At 42.0% G+C, this 24,086-nt stretch overlaps 1 protein-coding gene across 5 annotated transcripts in view; it reads right to left on the reverse strand.

The window, feature by feature from the left end:
- DNAJC13 (DnaJ heat shock protein family (Hsp40) member C13) overlaps positions 1 to 23,453 on the reverse strand; it is a 59,588-nt gene extending 36,135 nt beyond the window's left edge. For 2 of the 5 annotated variants that reach the window (XM_067291395.1, XM_067291393.1), the window contains exons 1-16: positions 23,256 to 23,451; positions 12,881 to 12,961; positions 8,490 to 8,565; positions 7,827 to 7,976; positions 7,434 to 7,475; positions 6,066 to 6,266; positions 4,723 to 4,929; positions 4,553 to 4,648; positions 4,307 to 4,398; positions 3,371 to 3,537; positions 3,178 to 3,257; positions 2,928 to 3,097; positions 2,088 to 2,187; positions 1,716 to 1,823; positions 999 to 1,154; positions 79 to 135 (exon numbers count right to left, since the gene is read on the reverse strand). In XM_067291395.1, the coding sequence (XP_067147496.1) occupies positions 79 to 135; positions 999 to 1,154; positions 1,716 to 1,823; positions 2,088 to 2,187; positions 2,928 to 3,097; positions 3,178 to 3,257; positions 3,371 to 3,537; positions 4,307 to 4,398; positions 4,553 to 4,648; positions 4,723 to 4,929; positions 6,066 to 6,266; positions 7,434 to 7,475; positions 7,827 to 7,976; positions 8,490 to 8,565; positions 12,881 to 12,948 (1,770 nt within the window). In that variant the 5' untranslated portion in view covers positions 12,949 to 12,961; positions 23,256 to 23,451. Of the gene's footprint in view, positions 1 to 78; positions 136 to 998; positions 1,155 to 1,715; positions 1,824 to 2,087; positions 2,188 to 2,927; positions 3,098 to 3,177; positions 3,258 to 3,370; positions 3,538 to 4,306; positions 4,399 to 4,552; positions 4,649 to 4,722; positions 4,930 to 6,065; positions 6,267 to 7,433; positions 7,476 to 7,826; positions 7,977 to 8,489; positions 8,566 to 12,880; positions 12,962 to 16,264; positions 16,285 to 18,301; positions 18,317 to 23,255 lie in introns of those variants that run through there. The other 3 variants (XM_067291396.1, XM_067291394.1, XM_067291397.1) reach the window with 3 other exon arrangements.
- Between the last annotated feature and the right edge of the window lie 633 nt (positions 23,454 to 24,086).

Here is a 24,086-nt window from a genome sequence, read left to right on the forward strand (position 1 = left end):
GTCAATACTGCAGTTTTGCTTTTGAAATAAAAAAATGTTTAATATACTGTCCCAGGTAACATTTCCTAAAGGTCTCACCTCTATTATTGCCTTCATTACCAAACCTGCTCCTTTCACAATTGCCATGGAAGGGTGCTACAAGAGAAAGTTCATAAAATAGTTATACGAGTTCAGAATCTTAACATTAGATCATCTGCAATTCAGCTTCCTCAACTCATCTATGCTGCTTTGAGTCCAGCTCTATACAGGAAGTAAACCCGTTCAAGTCTTCTGAAAGCTAGCCCCAAGTCACAGGAAGAGTTCCTAGCATGCATATTCAAACAAAAGTCTGTCGTTCAACTATCACCTGGACTTCTTGGCAATGAAGAGTGGTATATCAAAGATGCTGGAATAGTGCTGGGGAAACTCACTGATACTGTCTGACACAAGCTGGCACTATCCAGTGAGCAGAAGAGCATTCCTGTTTTTACAGGAAGAAGGTATTGACTTTTTAGCCAAAACCCAAGAATCCTTAGAGATTTACCGTTGAAGAGGAAGCTGCTCTTATTTTTCTGAGGAAAACAAAAGGTGACAGATTCTTTAAAGAGAAAGATCTGTTCATCTCCTGAACTTGGCTTAATATTTTACCTTGTATTTTAAGGTGTTTAAAAAAGTCTTATGGACTCTACTTTGGAATGATTCAACACATTATTCACTGTAGAATTACCACCCCAAACTGACACCTGAAGCTAAAGCAACAGGCCCCCAAAACTCACCAAGATAGAAAAGGCTTAGGCACACTACCCACCTCAATCGAAGGCACACTTTGTCTTTCAGGAGAACAAGAGAACAGTTCAGATTCACCAACTGACTGCTTAAGGTTTCTGATAACACTGTTCATAATGCCAAATATGAGTAACACTAGCGTTTCCTCTCCTTAAGAGGAGGAGTCTTTATTTCTAAATAGTGGCAGGAACGAAATCAGTCTTATTTCATAGAGCAGAAGTGTGAAGTCTCACCTGAAATAGCTTAAATAATGTTCGCCCATTAGATGCCACCATTTCCAACAACATGTCAAACTGCTGCCCTTCAGTAGTCTCACTATATGGAGCACACAGGGCAAATGTCAGGAAGTCCAAAAGCGAACTAATTACTAGGGCACCTGTCCCATGATCCTGAAATTCAGAGAAAGGTATGTAATACAAATACAGCACTTCCCATACAAAAAAGTACTCATGCAAGTTTTATTCAGTATTTGTGATGTTAGAAGTACTCTTCCCTTTCAGGCCACAAAATACTATCTGTAAACAGAAACTACAAGTTCAGCATATACCAGGGCATTGTCATACTCTGTGACGACAAAGGACTGACTCCAAGAGCACACTAGAGGCTCCTGACTCAGTAAGTTGCAAGCTACTTTCTAGTTTTAAGATCAAATTACCTATTCACATTATCCTTTCAGTTAATGGAATTTAACAGAAATACCCAATTTCCATATTAAACATGAAAACATGGCTACAGTGAGTGTCCTAAAGTTCTGCAGTACAGACAGTTTGACTCTAACCTGTCTAGACTGAGCCCTGAGAACACTTTTCAGAGCCAGACATCACTGCATTTCCCACGCTTTAATTCTAGGCAGTAAGATATTCAAAGACACATTCCATTGTGATATAAATATTTTCATAGTAATTAGAAAAAACACTTTAAGAAGCTATCTACTCCATAGTCTGACTTACCACATGGGAATTGAATTTTTCCAGCAAATTTTCTAGAAACTTCTTTGAAGAAAGGAGAGAAGCTTTGTTCAGCTGCTCCTGCCTCAAGTCATAGTCATCATGCATGGGCTATTAAAAAAAAAAATATTCACAGTGCAGTCACATTTCAACCCTCAGCTCTTAACAGCTGTAGTCCCCAAAAGCCTTGACAAACACTGAACACAAGATTACGGGTACCACATCCTATTACAAGTTCACCAGGAAGCCACTATATCACAAGTTATTTCATGCTTGAGCACACTGCAAGTTAACTTGCAGTCCCTATTTCTACTTTTTTCAGTAGTTTGAAGTTCATACATTCCAGAGTGAGATATACTACAATTTAATACTTACACACATAAGAGCACACAGCATATCAATGGAGGCATGGGTTACTCCATCATTGTTCCTCTTGAGAGCTTTTACAACCTTCACTCCTAAACGTTCCCGAAATCTTTTGAAGGGGAAGCAAAAACATCACAATTAGATAAAACAGAAGTCTTAAAATTAAGATAAAACCCTGCCTGCATGGTATTTAGCAAGCCAGAACTCAGAAGTTCACATTAGTCTGAGATTCTTTGGTAGGAACGCATAATATTGACTTCACTGTTAACAATATGCTGAGAGCACCTTCACTAAGATCACAGTAATATTTGTGTAATTAATCATTGAGTACAGGGCACTACTGACACCTCCCCCTGTAACTTCTAAAGGTCTCAGACTTAAATGTGTTACTCTTCACAGCATTCAGTTGCAGCATAGCCTTAAAAATAAGTCTGTCCTTACTATAGGAGTATAAATTAACTTTCTAACATCAAGTTTTATCTTGTTTAGAACCAAAAATGATAATGGCATCAACATGCTTAAAGAATGAAGAACTGCCTATTTCAAGGAAGGTTGAAAGTTCATTTTAGAAAGTCTTCTAAAAACAAAAAAGAGTTGTATTTTGCTTTTAAAATAGAGTACTAAGCAATGATAAAGAACTAGCTCTACATCCAACAGATCACTCAGGATTCTCAATTCACACCAGAGCCCGTTGCAGTCTCATACTACTGAAAATGGTATGTACATAGCCTTCTAGCCCTTTTCAGAAGTGATCCTTAACTCAAGTGGTCAGCTTTAAAGATCAGACATCAAAAGCCTCCAAACTCAGTTTTTACCTACTGCTTCCAAGCTTTGGAGATTCTCACTTACTTTGGAAGCTGAGTAAAGGCAAGAAAGCCTGCTTTTGAAGCCACTAGTCTTCTTACTGCTTGGAACTGACTTTCAAGCTCTGCATTAGATGCTGCAGTATCTCCTTCTTGTGAGAGTAATGCTGTTATGGCATTATTAATCAGTTTCTCCTTATTTTCAGAGAATAGACCCTGGTTAAAAAAATAAGAGTTATTAATATCTTTATGCATTAACAACATCATAAGAGGATGGGCAGAGGATTTATTCTTACATCTTGTGTTACTGCATGCAGTACCCCACTATAGGAAATGTTAGCATTGAACCTGAACACAGCATCTGCAAAGTTGCCATCTGCAGGAAGACATAACAAAAGAGCTGAGTACACAGTATCTGATTAAGAGTTACTGGATATTTTAAAGAGCACTATAAAACCATATAAAACCATGTAATAAGTGATAGCTTACTTGGAGGAGCAGCCAAAAACCTCAGATGAAGGCTCTCTACTTCTTCATCTACAGGCATACTGAGTAATCCCCAACGCTGGCCTTTGTGCGTGGAGGTCATTTTCACACAGACATCTCTATTACCAGAAGCTCTCACTCCATCCAGCAAGCTAGCCAAGAGAGAATCTCTGGGTTGGGAAAAGACATACCAACAAAATTTAGATCCCTTAGATCAGAAAACTGGTCTAGAAGAACAAAGGAAAATAGGCAGTGAATGGCAGAAACTTGCTAACTTCAGTATTGGTAGATGATACTAACTTCTTCCTCTAGAGCTGTAGCTGTTAACTTTCAAGTGTTGCTTTACTCACTATAAGAACAGAGCTGTCTTGCACCAATTATAGCCAGCTGCAGTCTCTCACTAAAGAAGATCAACTGTAGATTATCTGCAAACGAGTTACAGGTTGTGAATCAATTCATCCCTGTACCTTCTGCAAAACCTCACTTGCAGGACTAGACTGCATTACAACCGCATGTACACTTAGACTATTCTGTTGGTTGTTTTAAATAGAATCAAATAAGACTAAGCCTTGCAGGCAGCTCACAGGATTTATAACCTTCACATTTCTATGTTAACTATGTTTTCTTTCTGTCTCTCTCACATACAGTGCACAGCCAAGCACAACAAACGCAGAAGGACCTTGCCTAGGAGAAACAAGCTGTATCTAACTGTTCAACACCCTTACATGACGATCAGAAGGCTTCTAAACATTTAAAGCAGAGATAAAAGTATAGGGAGAGATTTAGATCTTGCAACAAATCAAGATTTGTTAGAGGCAGACCACTAGAATAGCAAGGCTTTCAGTTAACACTTTCAAGCCTCAGAATTTAAGGAGGCTGAGAGATTAAGATTGGAATGACCACTTCCATTTGAATTTAACCCACATGAGCTCCAGTTACCTTTCTGTTGAAGAATATTTCCGGATTTGTCCTTTGATAAATTCAATGGTAAAAAGCTGTGGATTTTCACAGTCGCATACTATTGCAAATACCTAAAAGAATCCATAAGAGAAAAGGATCATGTTCATGAAGCTGTGCTATTTATCTACTCTGCACATTGAGGCCATCTTATGTACATTATCAATTTCTACTACTATCTTTTAGAACTTCAAGTTGTTTCAAATAGTATTAAAGGTTGCCTCTTACCTCTCCTAGAGGTTTCAAAGTCGTGATGTTATAGGTAGCTGGATCCCTCTCAACTAAACAAGTTTCTGTAAGAGCTAGTACTCTTTTCACAGGTTCCTTAAAGAAAGGACATGTTAGAAGAGAGAACACTTGCACTTAGGAGCAACCACATATTGATTTGATGCTCTTACCAAGTGTCTAGGTGTTATTTTTTGAACAACAAACTCTGCTAAAGATGTTATGGATTCATCATTGCTGTATTTCCCAAAGCGAAGATTCAAGTATCGCTCAAATTCTAGAGATTCTTTCCTTATCCGCAGAGAGATGCCTATGAAGTTGCCAGCATGCTCTATTGCACTTTTGATAATTTCTTCCCTTTGCTCAGATGCAAACAGGTGCTGCAGATTTTGACAAGAAGCAACAGGTGAAAAAATGCCATATCAAGAAAACAGGCTATGAAGTATCACATGGTTAAGTCCTTGAACTATTACCTTCCCACTGATGAACAATAACTTGCACAAGCAACACACATTTCCCTCCTCCATTATATACCTGCCTAACAGTAGAGAATTTTCCTAGTTCCTGGGCTTGCCTTCACTAAGTGTATGGTATAAACAGAAAAATGTCCTGAGATCAGCTATTAAGTTTATATTACTTCTTCAAAAATCTATAGCAGCTCTTCCTAAAGGATACTCTGCAGCATATTAGCATGCCTTTAAAATAAAGGCCTGCATGACCTGTCTGTTCACCCTTGGCAATAGATCCTGACAGCTTGGCAGGAGTGAAGAGCCAGCAGGTATCGCACTGACAGGCCCAGCAGCTATCTGCAGGGCTGCTAACCAGCCTTGCTGGACAAGGTTAGGGCAGCTCTAGAAGATTTGTCATGTATTAGTTTTAAACCAGAGAAAATCATGCCACAGTACAAACACAGGGGAAACTGATTCATGTTTTATCAGTAGTGACTGAAGTAGCTATAATTAAGCTACTAATCATGAATTCCTACAGATCTATTTCAATTGCTTACACTGTAGTACACAAACCCACTTAAGATTTTTATTCTAACATTACACTGCAGCAAGTACTTCCTCAAATGAAGCTACTGTATCTCAGATCACACGCCTAAAGGAGGTATCACTAGTGATCAGTTTATCCCAGAATACAACTCCATCAACTAGATTAATAATGCTGCCTGCCACTTCAGTAATTTTGAAAATTGCCAGCCAACCCACACCACCGTGTGCAGGTTGTATTCACATTAGGTGCCCAAATAGAAATAACTAAAAATTATGAAGCATAAAATATAAACAGTTAAGATAAGCAAAAGAGCACACATTCTTCTCAAACATGTTTTAATTAATTTCCTGTTGCTGTGGTAAAGAAAGTTTAAAAGCCATCTGTAAGCCATGAGCCAGGACCCACCACTGGGTTTCACAGAAGGATGTATTTGTATGCTCAAATCACATTGAAGCTTCATTACTGAACACACAACTATACATCCTAACAGCCATGCCAAGACTGTGTTTTTAGTACTCACCAATCTACTAAATCCTCCATAGAGGATACAGAAACCTCCCTGATAGCCACCAATATCAACAAAGCCTTCAATATTTCTGTAGTCATAGGAGCACAGGACTTTATTTGTTGCAGGATCAATTTGGTCAATACCTCCAGGAGTCACTTCCAGAATCACAGATTTCCTTGTATCACTCCAGTGATGTTTATAGCAGTTGTACCTCTGCAAAGAGAGAAACTTTCAGACATCTCTACACACATTTCTCCATTACAGAGCAGCTTTTTTTTTTTTTTTAAACTCTAATAAGGAGCACGGGTATAAAGTTCAAAGAATTATAGCATTTACCTCAGTGCTTTGTGGATAAAAACACCATGAATCAAAGAAAAGTAGCTATCTACTGAAACAGAAGTCATAGTAGTCAAACTTTAAACAGTATCTTTTAAAAGAAAACAATCTCAAGACAGCCAGCTCTAAGGAAGCAACTTTCTCTTGCTGCAGAAAAAGGTTTAGGGTCACAGCATATGTGCATGTGTGATTAGACAAGAAACACCTATTGCACAAGACACTTATTCAGCTAATCAGAAGTAGCTTAAGAAAAAGCTTACAGTGCAAGTTTTTCTTCTCTTGCAATCATGTTCCATTATGAATAATACAGGTTTACTGAAGTCAGAAAACTTAATGGACTGTTCTAGACTGCAGAAACACAAACAAACGGATCCCCCATGTTCCAACAAGTGTTCCTATGCTCATCACTGAAGACTTATTCTATGCAATGTTAAGTCATGTTAAGCCCTATCATATGTGACCAGGAAGTCGGTAGGCTTTTGGTATGATAACTGAAGTCCATAAAACATAAAACCAAGTACGAGTCACAGTTCTGTATATTGCCTTTCTCATTACCAAATAAAGTAATAAGATTCAGTAAATAGCAATTTTGTCTTGACTTAGCTCAAGAAACTCTGCTAGGAAACAGTATTATTGTATCAAGAGTTCAGGATGTTATGCAGAAAACTATTCTAAGTCAGAAAATAAAATGCTGGAAATAAACAGTGATTAATGCTTATGGGTTTTTTTTTTTTCTTCTTTCCTCCAAGTAACAACTTCACATAGCAAAGCCCTTTATTTCAAAGGTAACTTTCAGTCTTTACATGCACTGGAGTGAAGCTCAGGTCAAGTGAAGAGAACTCAAATATTCTATTAGAAAGGTTTCTACTCCTTTCGAATGAACTCTTAAATTTCTCTTAGAGAGAAGACTTCAGTTCAGATCCAAGCTTACATGATCTATTTTAGGTATATAGCACAGGCACAGCTTACAACACCACTGTGGAAATTTAAGTCTTTAGATCAGTTTATTAAACAGCACATGATTCAGACAAGCCAAATACTTACCCGTCCTGTGATTTTTCCTTCCGAGAAGTCTGTCCTGAATCTCTGTTTTTAAACAAAAGTTAGCCAGGAATGAATACACATATTACAGCCAATCTATCCAGAAAGTCTGAGTTTAAGCTGACACTGTTTTAAATGACTTGCACTAAGCCTCCTTACCATTCTCTGCAATATAATACATTCTTAAATTGCAAGTAAAGCTCCAAATACTGAATCACACATCAGTTGCTGCAATTGACACTAGATCAAGCACATCAACAGCTCAAAACACAACTTGGTTTCTTACTTTCTTTTATGTAAGGAAGGAAAGCATATTAAACTTCCACAACTTGTAATGACTACCAAGTACTTACTGCTTGCTCAAAGACACCAAGAAAAAAAAAAAAAAAATCTTACCAGTGCTTCTGTAAGAAGTTCTGTTCTGTGCTCTGTGGAAAACTTAAGAGTTTCAGACTTCTTTCCACTCCCTTTCCGAAAGGTGAGGCTAAATTCTGTTCCTTGTCCTTTTCCAACAGGAGAAATACTACAGATATCTCCATAAGGCCACTAAACAATTCAAAGTAATTCAGTTATACCATTAGTAGCTTTAAACCCAAAACTGCATGTCCTCCACTCAAAACCCCAGAGTACCTATAACTACTAACTTGCTGCAATAAGACACTAGCTAGCACACGCACACAAGGCAGTTTTAGCCTGAACTTCCTACTCGACACTTTGCAAAGTAAACATCCTGACTCCCTTCAGGGACAGGGTCTCAGTGATCAACCTTATCCAGTTCATTCAGAACAGTACATCCAAGAGCAAACCACTATTTATTGGCCAATACAGACAAACAGCCTGAAAGCACAGAAATCTGTTGGATATCTGTAGAGTTAATGAAGGCAACACCAGTTTTCTGTTATGTTTCTTTTTGTAGCAGTTGCCATTCTTGGTTTTCACAGAGATCTTCCTAGAGTTGGTAGCTTCTGAAAACAGAATGCCACCATCCACTTTGGATAGTAAACAGAAGTCAAAATAAACTCTGAATAGCTTTGAACTCTGTTCAGAGAGGATAGTTACCTGATTTGTAACTTCTAGTGTGTTGGGATTGTATGTGGTAACAGCATGGGTTCCAACTGAAAAGACCCTCTTATACCTAGAGGATACAAGAGTGTATTAGTTTCATAACTCAAAACAAAAACTTGTTGAACTACGAAGGTTATGTTAGGATACTATAGATTACTGTTAGGAAATGATTATGGAATTTTTTTCGTAAATTGTTAGTTTGCGTTCTACCTTTATGACATGTTAAGCTCCTCTGTTCTATATATCAATAGAGGGGACATACAAGTTAAACACCATTAAATGTACTTCCTTGTGCACGTTTTCCTAGTTTTGCTAAGTCAGTACAGAAAACCCTTGAAACCTGCAATGGAAAGTGCTACCAACACAGAGCAGAATAAATTCTAAAACACCCAATACGTAGAATGGGGAAAAAATTCCAGCAACTGCCTCAGACTAAAGTTGTAACATGAACTAAGCTTACTTACATAGTTGATCACAATACTGTAACAAGTCAAAGTGTTACTATGACCAACTCTTTCATTTCCTAGACATGATTTACACAGCATTCCCCAAACCAATTCTTTGTAATGAGACCATTTAAATTTTTCTGAAGCAGGAAACTTAAACTAATACCCAGCGTATTTGAAATAGGAAGGAGTCATTACTAGTCCCTTACAATTTGTACAAGGTTCTTATTCTAGGGTACTTGTTCTGGAAGTAGTCCTGCCCAGAAAGTCAAATCAAATGGGAACACAAGCCAGCTCTGGTCACTGCTCCCTGATAGAACAGGGCCTGAACGTGGAAGCCTTTCTTGAACCTGAACCAAGCTAAAATACTTTGTCTAGTTGTCCCCACTAAAACTGATTCAGTGCAACAATTAAGTTTGTTCTCTGTAAACTGTGGGTTTGCTAGGGAAAGAACCAGATAGGATCAGCCAAGCAGCTGAATAACTACTTTGGATCTGTGCCATACAAGGCACTGCATCAAGAAGCAGGTCCTCTTCCCTCTTTCTCTGTATTTTTGTGTTGCAGCCCCCTCTCACTTGCCGGATGTGCAGCACCATGCCCTCAGTTCTACATGAGGTCAGACTACGCATTTCCACTAGGGCTGCAAATAAAGTAAGAGTTTCATGGGTTTCAGATAAATTACTGCTAATTAACAAGTCTTCAGAACTACTCCCTCACGTTATTTGGCCTATTCTTCCTTCTCTCATTTTAGGAAGGCCAAGAGTATCAGTTCGACACTCAGCATCACAAACTTCATTCCATATACTTGAAATACCATAACTGAAAATGGTAAATTGGTGCAAGTTCAAGCCATTATTGGCCTGGACAGGTTTAACTGGGAATTCAAACAAGTGCTTATTCTTTTGTTCAAAGCTTAGAAACCCTGTAACATGAAGTGGCCTGCCACCTTAAAGATGTTTAATGTCCTATTTGTTTTTTCCATGGAGTGGAGTTTCTTGTTTTTAAGATGTTATATGTAAATTCATGTTGCTTAAGATACAGCTGAAAAGTAACATTAAGGATGAAGCAGAACATTTGCAGTTACTCTGGCTGCCAACAGCTCTACTATACTCAGGCTGTCAAAGAGTATTTCAGTTCTTGAAACACAAGAAAATATTTCAGACAATTGATTGTTCCTTCTCCTTTTGTTGCACAATTTAAGTAGGTATTTTGTCCTTTATCTGCTTTGCAAACAAAGGACAAAAAACAAAAACTTGTCTATGCTGTTCAAAAGAATTTACTGTGATAAGCCTAAAGTACTGCTTAAGGTTTAATTTACTGACTTAACATACTGAAAAACTTCAGTGTTTTGTTGGTTAAGAGGACTGTGCAGTGATAGCAGGTAATTGAAGATCTATTTCCAAATGCTATAGCCCCATGCCTTCTACCCTACATACACAGCACCAGTATTTTAAGATTTAGGAAGCATATATATTATCCAGCATTCCTAACATGACCCAGTGAGGAACACAAGATAGAAAAGCAGATTTGCCAAGTTCATTCCCTTCATCCTTTCCCTACGCAAATTCAGGAGACTCAAGTTTTGTTGTAGGAACAGAAGAGATTTAGATCACGTGTAAGAACTGACTTCTCAACTCACTCTTGACCAGATCTTCACCTTTAAACAAAGAAAGGCACGTATATCTCCAGGCTTATAAGATTTTATCATTGATTATACTCTCAACTGCAGAGAGATAAGGCCTGGCTGTTTTAAGAATAAGAATTTGAAGCAAATGCCCTCTCTTCCCATTAAAGAGGCTATTACCTATTCACTAGTTTCTTAGAAACACTGTAGAAGTCACCAGACATTGCAGGTTCATCCTGATTAAAAGTGCTAGATTGATTTTTTTTTTTCCTCCATACTGTCACACTCAAGGGAGTAAAACAGTGTTAATTAATTTTACAGAACTACAGACATATGCCTTAGCCTCATCTGTACTACAATGAGGTAGTTTAACTGCCATGCACACAGCCCACATTCTGCCAAGTGCTAATTCATATGAATAGTTGAAGTGATTCAGGCCCATTTAGCACTCCAAATTCAGTTACTGGGTTTTTGCATATTATCTATAGATGATACTGAGAACATATATACAGCAGTAAAATAATTCTCAGGAATGATGTTCAGTGGCATCACAGAAGAGTTTCATGTTATGAGAACTGTCTGTAACTTAAATCTCAGTTCCAGATGCATAACACCACCATTCTATGTACAGAGTGGACTTTAATACTCAAATACACACCTTGTAAAAGCCATATAAGCTTTTTCTGCACTGCAGGAAAAGGCACCTACTCACTAAATACTACTTCTCCCTTCATTATGTAGGAATGAAGAACCATTGAGTTTTTAAAGCAAGCCTCAGTTTAACACTTAATTTTTTTACTAGAATGCTACCAAAGCTTAAGGTCATCTTATTCTATCTAATAGCCTACATCATGCACCAACAGGCTCTTTAATGGGAAGTATTGGGCAAGAGAAGTAATTCAAGTACTGTGTATTTCACTGCAGCAAGTGGCTAAATTTTAGACCTACATTTTAGGCCCATTGTATTTGTAGGTCTGTCACAGAAGCTTCAGAAGGAAAAACAAGACATTTTCTACTGATAGGAGGAGGAGTTAAGAGGGAAAAGCTATTCTAACATTCCCCCCAAAAAACACAGTATCTCATTACTAAACAAGACAGTTTTCACACCTGTCCACATAAATCCAGATGTGTGGATCATAACTCAGATACGACTTGATTATCCAAGTATCAGTTAGAATTCTAACAAAGTAAACTAAGCATTTATTTCAAGTCAACGCTTTCAAGAGTCTGTCTTGACAGAAATAGTATTTTACCCTTGGAGACAACAGCTGCTCAGTCCACTCTGGACTTTGAACTACCCAGGGCCTTAGTTTGTGCTGATAAAAAAAGACAAGGAGCTCTCTGGTTAGACACTGAAGCAAATTCATGGTTCTTGAAAGCAGAGTTGAGAAAGACTTGTGGCTGCTACTCCACACAATCCCATCCTCCTTCCTCTCCCAGTATTTCTAGCCTTTGTTAGGAAGAATTCCAGGAAGCATCAGTAGACAGTCACAAAAAGCCAGCTTCAACTCACTGACCAAAAAAACAGAGTCAGACTCTGTATAGTCACCAGACTTCAGCAGTACTTGCACTCCTGAGGTACAGACACCATACCTTATTTGTTCTGCTAATGTTTAGGTAGCAAGAAAAATCCAGAAGTTCCATAGCACCACTATGGATGCAAGAAGTGCACAGGACCAGGATACCAAATTGGTACACAAATTAAGTGAAGCAAATGCCTATGATTAGATATGAATTTTCAAGAAGTACACAACAGCTGACTTCAATACATTATAACAGATGCTAGTTACAAGAGTTTAGTAGATAGTCTTATTTAGAAATTCCCTACCTTTTGCAGACAGAAGTACTGCTGAAGACTTTGATGGGAGTATATTTCTAGTGATACAAGTCTTCCAAACAATCTCAACAGTATAACAGATAATCTGTTATACATGTTAGGTATATGCTTGGACTAATGACCCTCATCTATTAAAGCGCGCAAGACACTATTCCTTCAAATAACCTTTTCCAGGATGAAGCATTTCCACTTTAAAATTAATACTTCATGTTGTAACATCAACAGAATCACAAGTTGCATAAGCCAAGGGATCTATTCCAGAGTTATACCAAAGTGTGGTAAAACATGCACAGAGGCTGAGAGACAATTTTTAATCTCCAAATTAATGCTAGTGAGGATGCAGTCAGTTCAGAGACTGAGCAGCAGGAGCTTTCAGTTCAGTTTTATCCAAGAAAACAGGAAGTATGCAGTTAAACCCAGGAATGGCGAGGAGAAATTTCACACTAAACATTTAAAAAAAAAATCTTAAACTACTTACTTTCCCCTCCATGAATGTTTTGTTGTGTAGAAACAAGCAAGATCTCTATTCTCCCTAATTATATTCATTTTGTGCCAAGACCTGAAAATAAGAGAGACACCCTGTTAGCATTCATTTTTATTTAAAACCAAAGTTTAATCAATCATCAATATCTTTCAAGAGAGAAAGACTGCTTTTATCTTTACTTAGAACTGACAATTAAAGCAGTGACTGAATATATCAGGAATATTTCTGCTTAGCAGACTGAATGCAAGGATTAACTGCCTGGGGAGACAGACATGAATTATTAGTTTCCCAGTTATTGGTACACCAATTACTCTTTAACAGTATTACATTATGGTAATCACAGAATCACAGAATCGCTGAGGTTGGAAGGGACCTCTGGAGATCATCTAGTCCAACCCCCCTGCTCAAGCAGGGTCACCTAGAGCACATTGCACAGGATGGCATCCAGGCGGCTTTTGAATATCTCCAGAGAAGGAGACTCCACCACCTCTCGGGGCAACCTGTTCCAGTGCTCTGTCACCCTCACAGTGAAAAAGTTTTTCCTCATGTTCAGATGGAAGTGTCTGTGTTTCAGTTTGTGCCCACTGCCTCGCGTCCTGTCGCTCGGCACCACTGAAAAGAGTCTGGCCTCACCCTCTCGACACCCTCCCTTCAGATACTTGTACACATTGATAAGATCTCCTCTCAGCCTTCTCTTCTCCAAGCTAAACAGGCCAAGCTCTCTCAGCCTTTCCTCATAAGAGAGATGCTCCAGTCCCCTAATCATCTTTGTGGCCCTTCGCTGGACTTGCTCCAGTAGTGCCACATCCCTCTTGTACTGGGGAGCCCAGAACTGGACGCAGTACTCCAGATGGGGCCTCACCAGGGCTGAGTAGAGGGGGAGAATCACTTCCCTCGACCTGCTGGCAACACTCTTTCTGATGCAGCCCAGGATACCATTGGCCTTCTTGGCCACAAGGGCACATTGCTGCCTCATACTTAACTTGGTGTCCACCAGCACTCCCAGGTCCTTCTCAGCAGAGCTGCTTTCCAGCAGGTCAACCCCCAGCCTGTACTGGTGCATGGGGTTATTCCTCCCTAGGTGCAGGACCCTGCACTTGCCTTTGTTGAATTTCATGAGGTTCCTCTCTGCCCACCTCTCCAGCCTGTCCAAGTCTCTTTGAATGGCAGCACAGCCCTCTGGCGTATCCTCCACTCCTCCCAGTTTTGTATCATCAGCAAACTTGCTGAGGGGGCACTCTGTGCCTTCATCCAGGTCATTGATGAAGAAGTTGAACAAGACTGGACCCAGTACTGACCCCTGGGGGACACCGCTAGCTACAGGCCTCCAACTAGACTCTGCGCCGCTGATCACAACCCTCTGAGCTCTGCCATTCAGCCAGGTCTCAATCCACCTCACTGTCCACTCATCTAACCCACACTTCCTGAGCTTGTCTATGAGGATGCTATGGGAGACAGTGTCAAAAGCCTTGCTGAAGTCTAGGTAGACAACATCCACTGCTCTCCCCTCATCTATCCAGCCAGTCATTCCATCAGAGAAGGCTATCAGATTGGTTAGGCATGATTTCCCCTTGGTGAAGCCATGCTGACTACTCCTGATCACTTTCTTTTCCTCCACATGCGTGGAGATGGCTTCCAGGATGATCTGCTCCATCACCTTTCCAGGGATGCAGGTGAGGCTGACTGGCCTGTAGTTCCCTGGGTCCTCCTTCTTGCCCTTTTTGAAGACTGGGGTGACATTGGCTTTCTTCCAGTCCTTGGGCACCTCTCCTGTTCTCCATGACCTTTCAAAGATGATGGAGAGTGGCTTAGCAATAACATCCGCCAGCTCCCTCAGCACTCGTGGGTGCATCCCATCAGGGCCCATGGATTTGTGGGTGTCAAGTTTGCTTAAATGATCTCTAACCCACTCCTCCTCCACCAAGGGAAAGTCTTCCTCTCTCCAGACTTTCTCTCTTGCCTCCAGGGTCTGGGGTTCCTGAGGGCTGGCCTGAGCAGTAAAGACTGAAGCAAAGAAGGCATTCAGTAACTCTGCCTTCTCTGCATCCTTCGTCACCAGGGCACCCACCCCATTCAGCAAAGGGCCCACATTTTCCCTAGTCTTCCTCTTGCTGCTGATGTATTTGAAGAAGCCCTTCTTGTTGTCCTTGACATCTCTAGCCAGATTTAATTCCAAACAGGCCTTAGCCTTCCTCGTCGCATCCCTGCATACTCTGACAACATTCCTATATTCCTCCCAAGTGGCCTGTCTCCCTTTCCACTTTCTGTATACTTCCTTCTTCTGGTTGAGTTTTGCCAGGAGCTCCTTGCTCATCCATGCAGGTCTCCTACCTCCTTTGCTTGACTTCCTACTCATAGGGATGCACCGCTCTTGAGCCTGGAGGAAGTGATGTTTGAATATTAACCAGCTCTCTTGAACACTCCTTCCTTCCAGGGCCCTCACCCATGGGATTCCTCCAAGTAGGTCCCTGAAGAGGCCAAAGTTTGCTCTCCTGAAGTCCAGGGTTGCGATCCTACTTGGTGCCCTGCTGCCTCCTTGCAGGATCCTGAACTCCACCATCTCATGGTCACTGCAGCCAAGGCAGCCCCCGACCTTCACATCTTCCACCAGTCCTTCTTTGTTTTTTAGTACGAGGTCCAGCAGCACACCTCTCCTTGTTGGCTCCTCCACCACCTGTGTCAAGAAGTTGTCACCAATGCTCTGCAGGAACCTCCAGGACTGTTTGTGCCTAGCTGTGTTGTCTTTCCAGCAGATATCGGGGTGGTTGAAGTCCCCCATGAGAACCAGGGCCTGGGATTGTGAGGCTACTTCCACCTGTCTGTAGAAGGCCTCATCGACTTCCTCTTCCTGATCAGGTGGCCTGTAGTAAACACCCACAACAGTGTCACCTCTATTAGCCTGCCCTTTGATCCTTACCCATAAGCTCTCGACTCGCTCTTCATCCACCCCTAGGCACAGCTCTATACATTCCAGTTGCTCTCTCACATAAAGAGCAACTCCACCACCTCGCTTTCCTGGCCTGTCTTTCCTAAAAAGTACGTAGCCATCCATGACAGCACTCCAGTCATGCGAGCTATCCCACCATGTCTCTGTAATGGCAATGAGATCATGGCCCTGCGACCGCATACACATCTCTAGTTCTTCCTGTTTGTTCCCCAAGCTGCGTGCATTGGTGTACAGGCATTTCAGGGAGGTGATCGAGCATGCAGGTTTCCCAGGAGGGATACAAGAGGGTCCTCCATAGCCACATCCCATGCGCACTTCCCTGGCTGCATTCACCTGCTGGAGGCATCCCAACTTGAGCAGTCTTTTGCCAACTACCCTGTCACTATAACTCTCCCCTTCCCCCATCTTTCCTAGTTTAAAGCCCTCCTTACCAGGTTGGCCAACCTGTTGGCAAAGACCCGCGTGCCCCGCCTCGTGAGGTGGATCCCATCTCTCGCCATCAGTTGTCGATCTTCAAACAGGGTCCCATGGTCGTAGAAACCAAAACCCTGTTGCCAACACCAGCGGCGCAGCCAGTCGTTAACCTGGAAAGTCCGTCTCCTCCTCCTCTCATCCATCCCCCTCACTGGCAGGATTGAGGAGAAGATGACCTGGGCTCCCAGACCCTTGACCACCATCCCCAGAGCTCTGAAATCCTGCTTGATGGTCTCCAGTTTGCCCTTGGTGTCATTGGCGCCCACATGGAAGAGCAGCAGTGGGTAATAGTCCGAAGAATGGATGAGCCTTGGCAGTCTTTGCATGACATCTCTCACACGAGCCCCCGGCAGGCCACAAACCTCTCTAGACAAGAGGTCAGGTCGGCAGATAGATGCCTCCGTCCCCTGTAGCAGGGAGTCCCCCACAACAATCACCCGCCACTTTTTCCGGGTGTTCCGGTAGGGCACAGGGTCTGTTGTCCCGGTTACTTCCCTGGCAGCCATGCCCATCTCCTCCTCATCCTGGAGGGCACTAAACCTGTTCTTCAGCTTCAGGTCTTCAGGAGGAGTAGGAGCCTTTCTCCTCCCACCAGCAGTGACCAGTTTCCAGCCTTCTTCTATGATGTTATGTTGTACCGTTTCACACGGCACAGAGCCCTCCGGCAACTCCACTGCTGTGGGGGGTTGGGACTCCTGGAGCTGTACAGTCTCCGAGAATACCCTGTCTATCTCTTGCTCTGCTTCTCGGATGCTGCGCAGCCTACTGACCTCCTCCCGTAACTCCCTTACCTGACGACACAACTCGTCAACAGCAGCACACCTCCTGCAGGAGAGCTGACTGCCAGCCCAGGCCTCCCGGAGAGGCCCCAAGCACTCCCTGCAGCCTGAGACCTGTAGAGCTGCATCTACTGTCAGAGGGCCAGTCTGGGTCCAAGCCTCTGACACAGCAACTCCAGCAGCCGCTGGGGAACGCGCTGTGTAACTTATTCTCCATTATTTGCCACATTATTGTAATCATACTACATTCTTTGCACCTTTGCTTTATTCAAATTTAAGTGTATTTTACAATTCTGTAACATCAAAATGATTCAAATATAAAGCTTATGCTCATAACCCTAGCTAAGCCAGATTCCTATTGCTGTTTTTAAATAAACAGCAATGAGAAAGCTGAACAGATAAAACAGCTTATTTTCCAATCTGAAACAGAATTTGAAGTTGAAAACCCAACTTATTAGCCAAATGTTATGATTTACAATTAAAAAAGCTAAGTACCCTTTCTGTACTGTAAAAGTTTATGCAATTCCACCATTGACATCCTGACATGCTTAGTTCACACATGAACAGCTATTCCCTAAATACAGGCAGAAGTGTACTTAAACTTGCCCAAACTGCTTGACTGGATCTTTGCTCCAGGAGTTGTTAAGTTCTGAGGAATGCTTCTGAACCCTAACACTATCTTCTGCAACTGCTGAATGCCGAGTACTTCAGAATTAAACTTTCATTTTGCTTCACTTTGCTTTTATTACCTATAAAAGGCATTTAAGTAGAGATACCCAGATTCGGTTGCAAGGCTAGCAATTGCCACACTTGGAGTTTATTGCTACAGCATTTGTTTTATTTCTGTATGTTTCAAAATAAGCCTCCCTGCTCTTGATTACTCTAACTGCTACTACTGTCAAGTTCATGCTATTAATGTAATGGTGTCTCCAAAATATCACAAGCTTAAGAAAATAGTCTGCAAGAATTCATACTTGCAGCTTGGTGAAGCAACACTGAAGTTATCCAATCCCACTCGTAGTACCCCACCAAAAACAGTTAGGCTACAGCCCCAATTATCTTTGTGTTCATATTATTCTAGCTATTTTGGCAAAAGAAAGCTTTCATTTTGAGGTGGATGACCAGTAATGTTATCTCACTGCTAGCTTCCACCCCCTACAACTTAAGTCTATTTACTCTCTGAGCAAATGCTGTAGCAGTTATCTAATCACGAACCTGAAGAATGCACAGCCTGACTGAAATGAAGAATTCCTTTACTCAGGTGGAGAGTCAGCACAGTCATCACCACCTAGTGAAGAGAGTTTTGCATACTGTTTCTGGAAAGAGATATTTACATCTATTTCAGTGACTCAAATTTGCGTCCAATTTTCAGAGTTAATACCCCATTGACTTCTGTCCTGAGCAAATCCCCCCTATGCAGCTTTGGGAGCAGAGTTTCATAAGGGATTAAGATCTTCAACAGTATTGTTAAAGTTCTCCATTTCCCCCATTTAAGAATTGTGTTGTATTACTAAACTAATTCATGTGCAAGTATTAACATTACAACTCATAGTTGCACCACCACAGTTAATTTGTCCTAATTACATAGATCTTTCTGTATAAGAGTGCACTTCCATTCGTTTTTGTGATTTAATGTTATCTTCTGGAACAAGCTGCTAGGTACTCACTCTCCATACCTCCCTTTTTAACCAGTTTTGACACTCTTATGACTAATGCATTAGTAAGTGGAATAATAAGCTTTAACAAGACTAGCCCCACTAAGTATTAGATCTGACCAACTCTTAAGTCTCCCAGACCTGAATACCACCTGCTCTATAGAATATTTAGAGCAAGTTGTCCTCACATTTGCAGAACAAGTATCTAACATAGCCTTAACAATACAGCTCTGAGAAGTATTCAGTTATGAACACCTACCAGCAGCCTCCATTAATTTTATACCAGCATCTCACTAGATCCAGGATACAGCTACATGAAGCCTAGTACATGCAGTGGAAGTGGCACAATCTGCTTCAGTGCATTTGTTTTTGTTCACACTAACTATTAAAATCATTAAGGTTTGATGCTTTACTAATCATCGCGCTTCTGGACAGTGATTGTAACCATCTCTCCCACTGAAAATACTATCAGAGAGGCAAAATATGCCAAAAGTTAGCAACAAATCTTGCACATGTTTTCCTGCAATTTAACAAAGAACATAGCTAACAATAGCCTAATGTTCCAAACTGCTATGTGGAAGTTCAGCACTCATTTTCTTTCCTTCCATAGCAGAGCAAGATGAAAGAGTTTAGTTTATGCCACTAAACAAAGACATTTTAGAAAAAAGAAACCGAAAGTTATCTTCCTTTACTCATTCCTGTAAAACAGTGTGTTGCAGAACTCATAATATAATATCTAGTCTTGCATATTTCTTTTGACTGAGACAGCATATCCACTGATTTACCAGAACACACATTAGGTTTTATGTTTAATCAAGTTTACCCATACTGTCAGTGGTTATAGTAGCTTGCTTAATGATATTCACATTCATTTCACAAAACTAAGATGACATTCTTACTGTTACCGTTATCTTCCCCCTGTATCTAAGATTATATTTTTGTGTCAAGTCAGTCAACTTTTTAAAGTTTCATTCATACCAGCATCCAGGACAATAAGGTCCCATTTATGATTTCATTAGTGGCCCAGTGCAATTGATAATATAAAAAAACTTGGATTGTTGTTACATAGTCTAGCACAGCTTCTGGATATCCCATACTCATGACTCTCAAAGGTTTAACACTAGAGAAATACCTAGTTCTGATTATTTTTATTAGACCACAGGCAAAAAGTACCTTGAAAGTTGCATTTTATAAACATGTTTCATCAGACTGAGGGAGAGGGATGCTGAAAGCAGAGTACAGGTAAAAAAAAATCTGAAGTTCCTACAAACAAAATATTGTCCATGACTCAACTTTCTTTGGTAGCCTACCAAAAGCAATCCTTGATCTCCTGGATAATTTAAGGTAACTTTTCAACATGGCAGAAGTTCAACAGTATTTTTTCTATTGATTTTTTTTTCTAGTACTGTAAATAGCAGTGGAACAACTTTCAGGGGAAGAACTTAAGCTGCTCTTGCTTGCACTGCACATACCAAAACCAGCAACCCTTAAAATTAAAGCATAATGAACTGCTGCCAGGATTTGCCCTGCCTCAGAGTTTAAGATACATGTATTACCCCCAGGCAAGCTGTGTTCAACTCGAACACATTCCTGTTTTCTAATGTTTTCCTCATAGTCTTATAATGAAAATTACTATCTAAAAAAAAAAAAAAGAGTCTGAGAAAACAGGAAGCTAAGTCACAAATAAAGTAACTTTACAGAGTTCAAAGAGAAACTGTGACATTGCAGACGTCAAAGCAATAGGCATAAATGTAGTCACTTTAAGTGATACTTATTCTCATTCATGAAGTCAGAAGTCTGGATGCTGTTTCAAAGTTCAGCGCAGAATTCAAATCACATTTTTTCCTGGCTGGGTTATTCCTACACTATTAGACATTTTCCATAACTTTCTTATGTTAAGGTAGCACTTCAGAGCTCCAAACAAGATTATCCTACTCCACTGACATGATTTTTGTGTAGTGGGGCAATAACTTTTTAGCAAGGTTATATTTCAAGCTGAGATGTGATTTTTCCTAAGAGAAAAAAGATACACTTACAGGATAAACTAGGGAACAACCGGAAAGCAGCAAGAGCAGGGCACTGAAAAAAAGCAAGGTTCTGTTGATCTTCATCCTACATACATATTTTCTAGCACAAAGATCTGGAAACTGATTTCCAATCATCAGCTACAGCTTTAAAACCTTAGTTGCTATTTAAGCAACAGAGGGTTTTGGGTTTTTTTCACTGACATGTTTCAACTGTCTAAGTTTCATCTACCTCTTTCACAGCTGTGTTTAATTGACAGAATTTTGCACCTTCATAGATAGATTCTTTTTAAGTAGCATTAAACTTTTTCTTCTTCCCTGTACAGTACTCTGCTCTCAAAGTACCATAGCCTAATTAGCTTTGGAAACAAGTTTCTTCATCTCTTGTGCAGAAACTCACAGCCCTTTGAGAGGGGAGAGAAGAGGCCCACCCAGCTCTTTAAAACAGCATTAGTGCAGGCTGTCTCAGTGATTGCAGCATCACTGCCTGCAGTGCTTCAGGATGCAGTTCAACAGGACATGCTGGGAATTCAGACCTTGCTGCTACCAGAAGTGATGGTGATATTAGTGTCCATTCTTCAGTTGCCTGCTCCCATTCCCTCACTAAGCATCACTGGATTCATCCACATTCAGTTTCTTTTTGGTCTGTGTTAGTTTTCTTCTGGACCAGTGAACCAAACTGACTCACTAGCTAGTTTGGCAAACAGAGTTACTTGCTAAGGGGTGTGTGGGGGGGGGGGGGGGCAAAGAGTGTTCTTTTCAGAAATAGTGTAGCCATCTTGCTATATTTCTTCACAGCACGGTTCAATTCCAAGCATTAGTAATGAAGAAGTATAATTGGCTTTTTTTTTTTTTTTTTTACATGAAAATAGATTTTTTTTTTTTGGAAGCAAACTAAGGGGTGAAACAGTTGAAGGTTCAATGCTCCAACATATACTGGAGCTGGTTGAATGCCAGCTGAAGAATTATTTTGTGTAAGTCAGAAGGCTTCATTTACCAAGCTTTAAACACACAGTTTAAAGTCACTTGCTCAGTCTACTGAAACATACAAATCTGGCCATTAAGAACAGTCCCTGGAGTACCACTTAAAGAAGTCTGGAAATATCCAGTGATTCAATCCCTCAAGACAAATAAGTATTTGGAAACTATGATGAATACCACATGCCATCAGAAGAACAGTGATACATACAAGATAAATCATTTAGAAAAGTTATTTCAGAAAGCCTAAAATGCTGGGTAAAACTCCTGGAAAGTCTATGCTACAGAGGAACACACTGAGCTTTGAGTCTCTAATTAGCAGGAAGCAAAAGTTTAGATTTCAAAGAGCTTAAGTCAGGAGTATTTTCCAAAATGAAGTGTTACTTAATCAACAGTGAGTAGTAGGAAGCATAATAGCTATCTACTCAACTTTTCTCAGACTACCATAAGCTCAATTTGCATGAAAGCACAGAAGAGAACAGGGAAAAACATTTCAGATGACATTAGCTTTAAAAGCTGCCACAGAGCAGAACATTTAAGTGCATTAATAGGCATAATGCTAATAAACTTATAAACTTATCTACGCACATTTCCCCCAACAGCATGCTCAAACCCCTCCCTCAGCTTGAAAGCAGTAAGGTTTTTTGGGGGGTGGAGAAGCAGGGGCACTAATACAACATCTTCACAGCCCAGACCTTGGCCCCCTGTGCAGATACAGCTATCAAGATGCAAGTGCCACACCACCTAACAGGAGGCTCTACCCCAAAGCTGTCAGCAGTTCACCGCAGAGAGAAAACCATTTAGTATGCCTACTTGCTTTGACTTTCAGAAGATAAGTAAATGAAAAGCAACCAAGGGAGAAATTCAAAATCCCTTGAAAAAAAAAAAAAGCACATTCAGGCCAGATTTTCTGAAAGAGACATTCAGTTCTTCTCCTTCTCTTCAGGCTATTATCACTGTTAAAAACTTCACCTGTCTAAGAGCAAGCCTCCACCTACTATCTCCCACTCTTCATAAATTATTTCCCAAAGCATCCCATGATGGCTGTGTTTTGATCCGAGGCCAGGAAGAGAAAGATAAAGCATCCTTTCCTAACGGACACATCTGTACCCGTCTAGGAAAGAAGACGGATTCTGCCCCGCAGCTACGAAAGCTGCGTGAGGCACAGCGCACGTTCAATGAAACAGCCGGCAGACAGAGACTAGCGAGAAGCCCAGCCTCTGCTCGGAGACGAGGAAAGAGAAGGGCCTAGGGGCGGTTTCCTTTACCCCCGACCATCACACCTCACCCCCACCGGGAGGGGAGAGGGGTGGCTTTGTCGGCGGAGGCATCAGCCCCTGCCCCCCCCCGGCTCCCCACACAGCCCCAACGGCCGGGCGCGCGCCGCCGCCAACCGCCAGCACGGGTGCGCGCGCGCCCCCCGCCCCACTCCACCGCCCAACGGCTCCGCCCGGGGTTGTGGAAGGAGGCGGCGGCCGCCGCCTCCTCACTTCCCCCGCCGCTAGGATTTACCTGGCCGAAGAGCCTGCGCTGCCCGGACCTGCCCCCACCAGCACTGCACGTCCCGCCGCTGCCGACGATAAGGGCGAAGGGCCACTGAGCGGAGTCCTCAGCCTCCCCCGGGCCAGGCGGCAGCCGCTGCGCCTCTCCAGCCCCCTCAGAGCCTGGCTCTGGAGGCCGCCATCTTAGCTCCAGCAGCGAGACCGCCCTCCCGACGCAGCTGCCGTCAGCCCAGGGCCGTCACGGGACGCGGTCAGCTGATATACGCGCTTCCTCCCCCACCTCCCCGGGCGCCGCCCGCCCGCCCGCCCGTGAGGCCGCCTCGCGCTCTCCCCTCCCCTCCCCGAGGCCGCCTCGCGCTCTCCCCTCCCCTCCCCTCCCCTCCCGGGGGCTGTGCGCATGCGCGAGACGGCCAGGGCGCAAAGTCTCCCTTCCTTCCCCGTCACCTCGGCGCGGGGGGGGAGGGGGCGCTGCGGGGAGCCGTTGGGGCTCGGGAAGGATGGGTGAGGCGCGGCGGGGCTTGTCCCGTGCCGCGAACGGCTCTGCCTGCATTTTCGCTCTCTCTTGTGTTTTAACGACGACTCCTGGGCAAATTGGTAATCTCCTCAGTGCCCAGCTCCTGGAGTCTTGCGGTTGTATAGCTTTGGTGAGCGGGGAGGCGAGTATTTTCTCAGTCGGAAGAATGGTAGCCTGAGGGGATATGAATCCTCAAGGATCCAGTGGTGGTGGCGGATGCCTGCCATTCTTTGCTTGCTGTTTGAAAGCAATCCCACAGGGTTTTAATCCCCTCTCACGATTTTGGAGAATTTACCTCTAGGTGTGTTAACTGGTCTTCGGGATAGC

The sequence above is a fragment of the Apteryx mantelli genome, chromosome 2 (assembly GCF_036417845.1).
Source record: "Apteryx mantelli isolate bAptMan1 chromosome 2, bAptMan1.hap1, whole genome shotgun sequence".
Lineage (NCBI taxonomy): Eukaryota > Metazoa > Chordata > Aves > Apterygiformes > Apterygidae > Apteryx > Apteryx mantelli.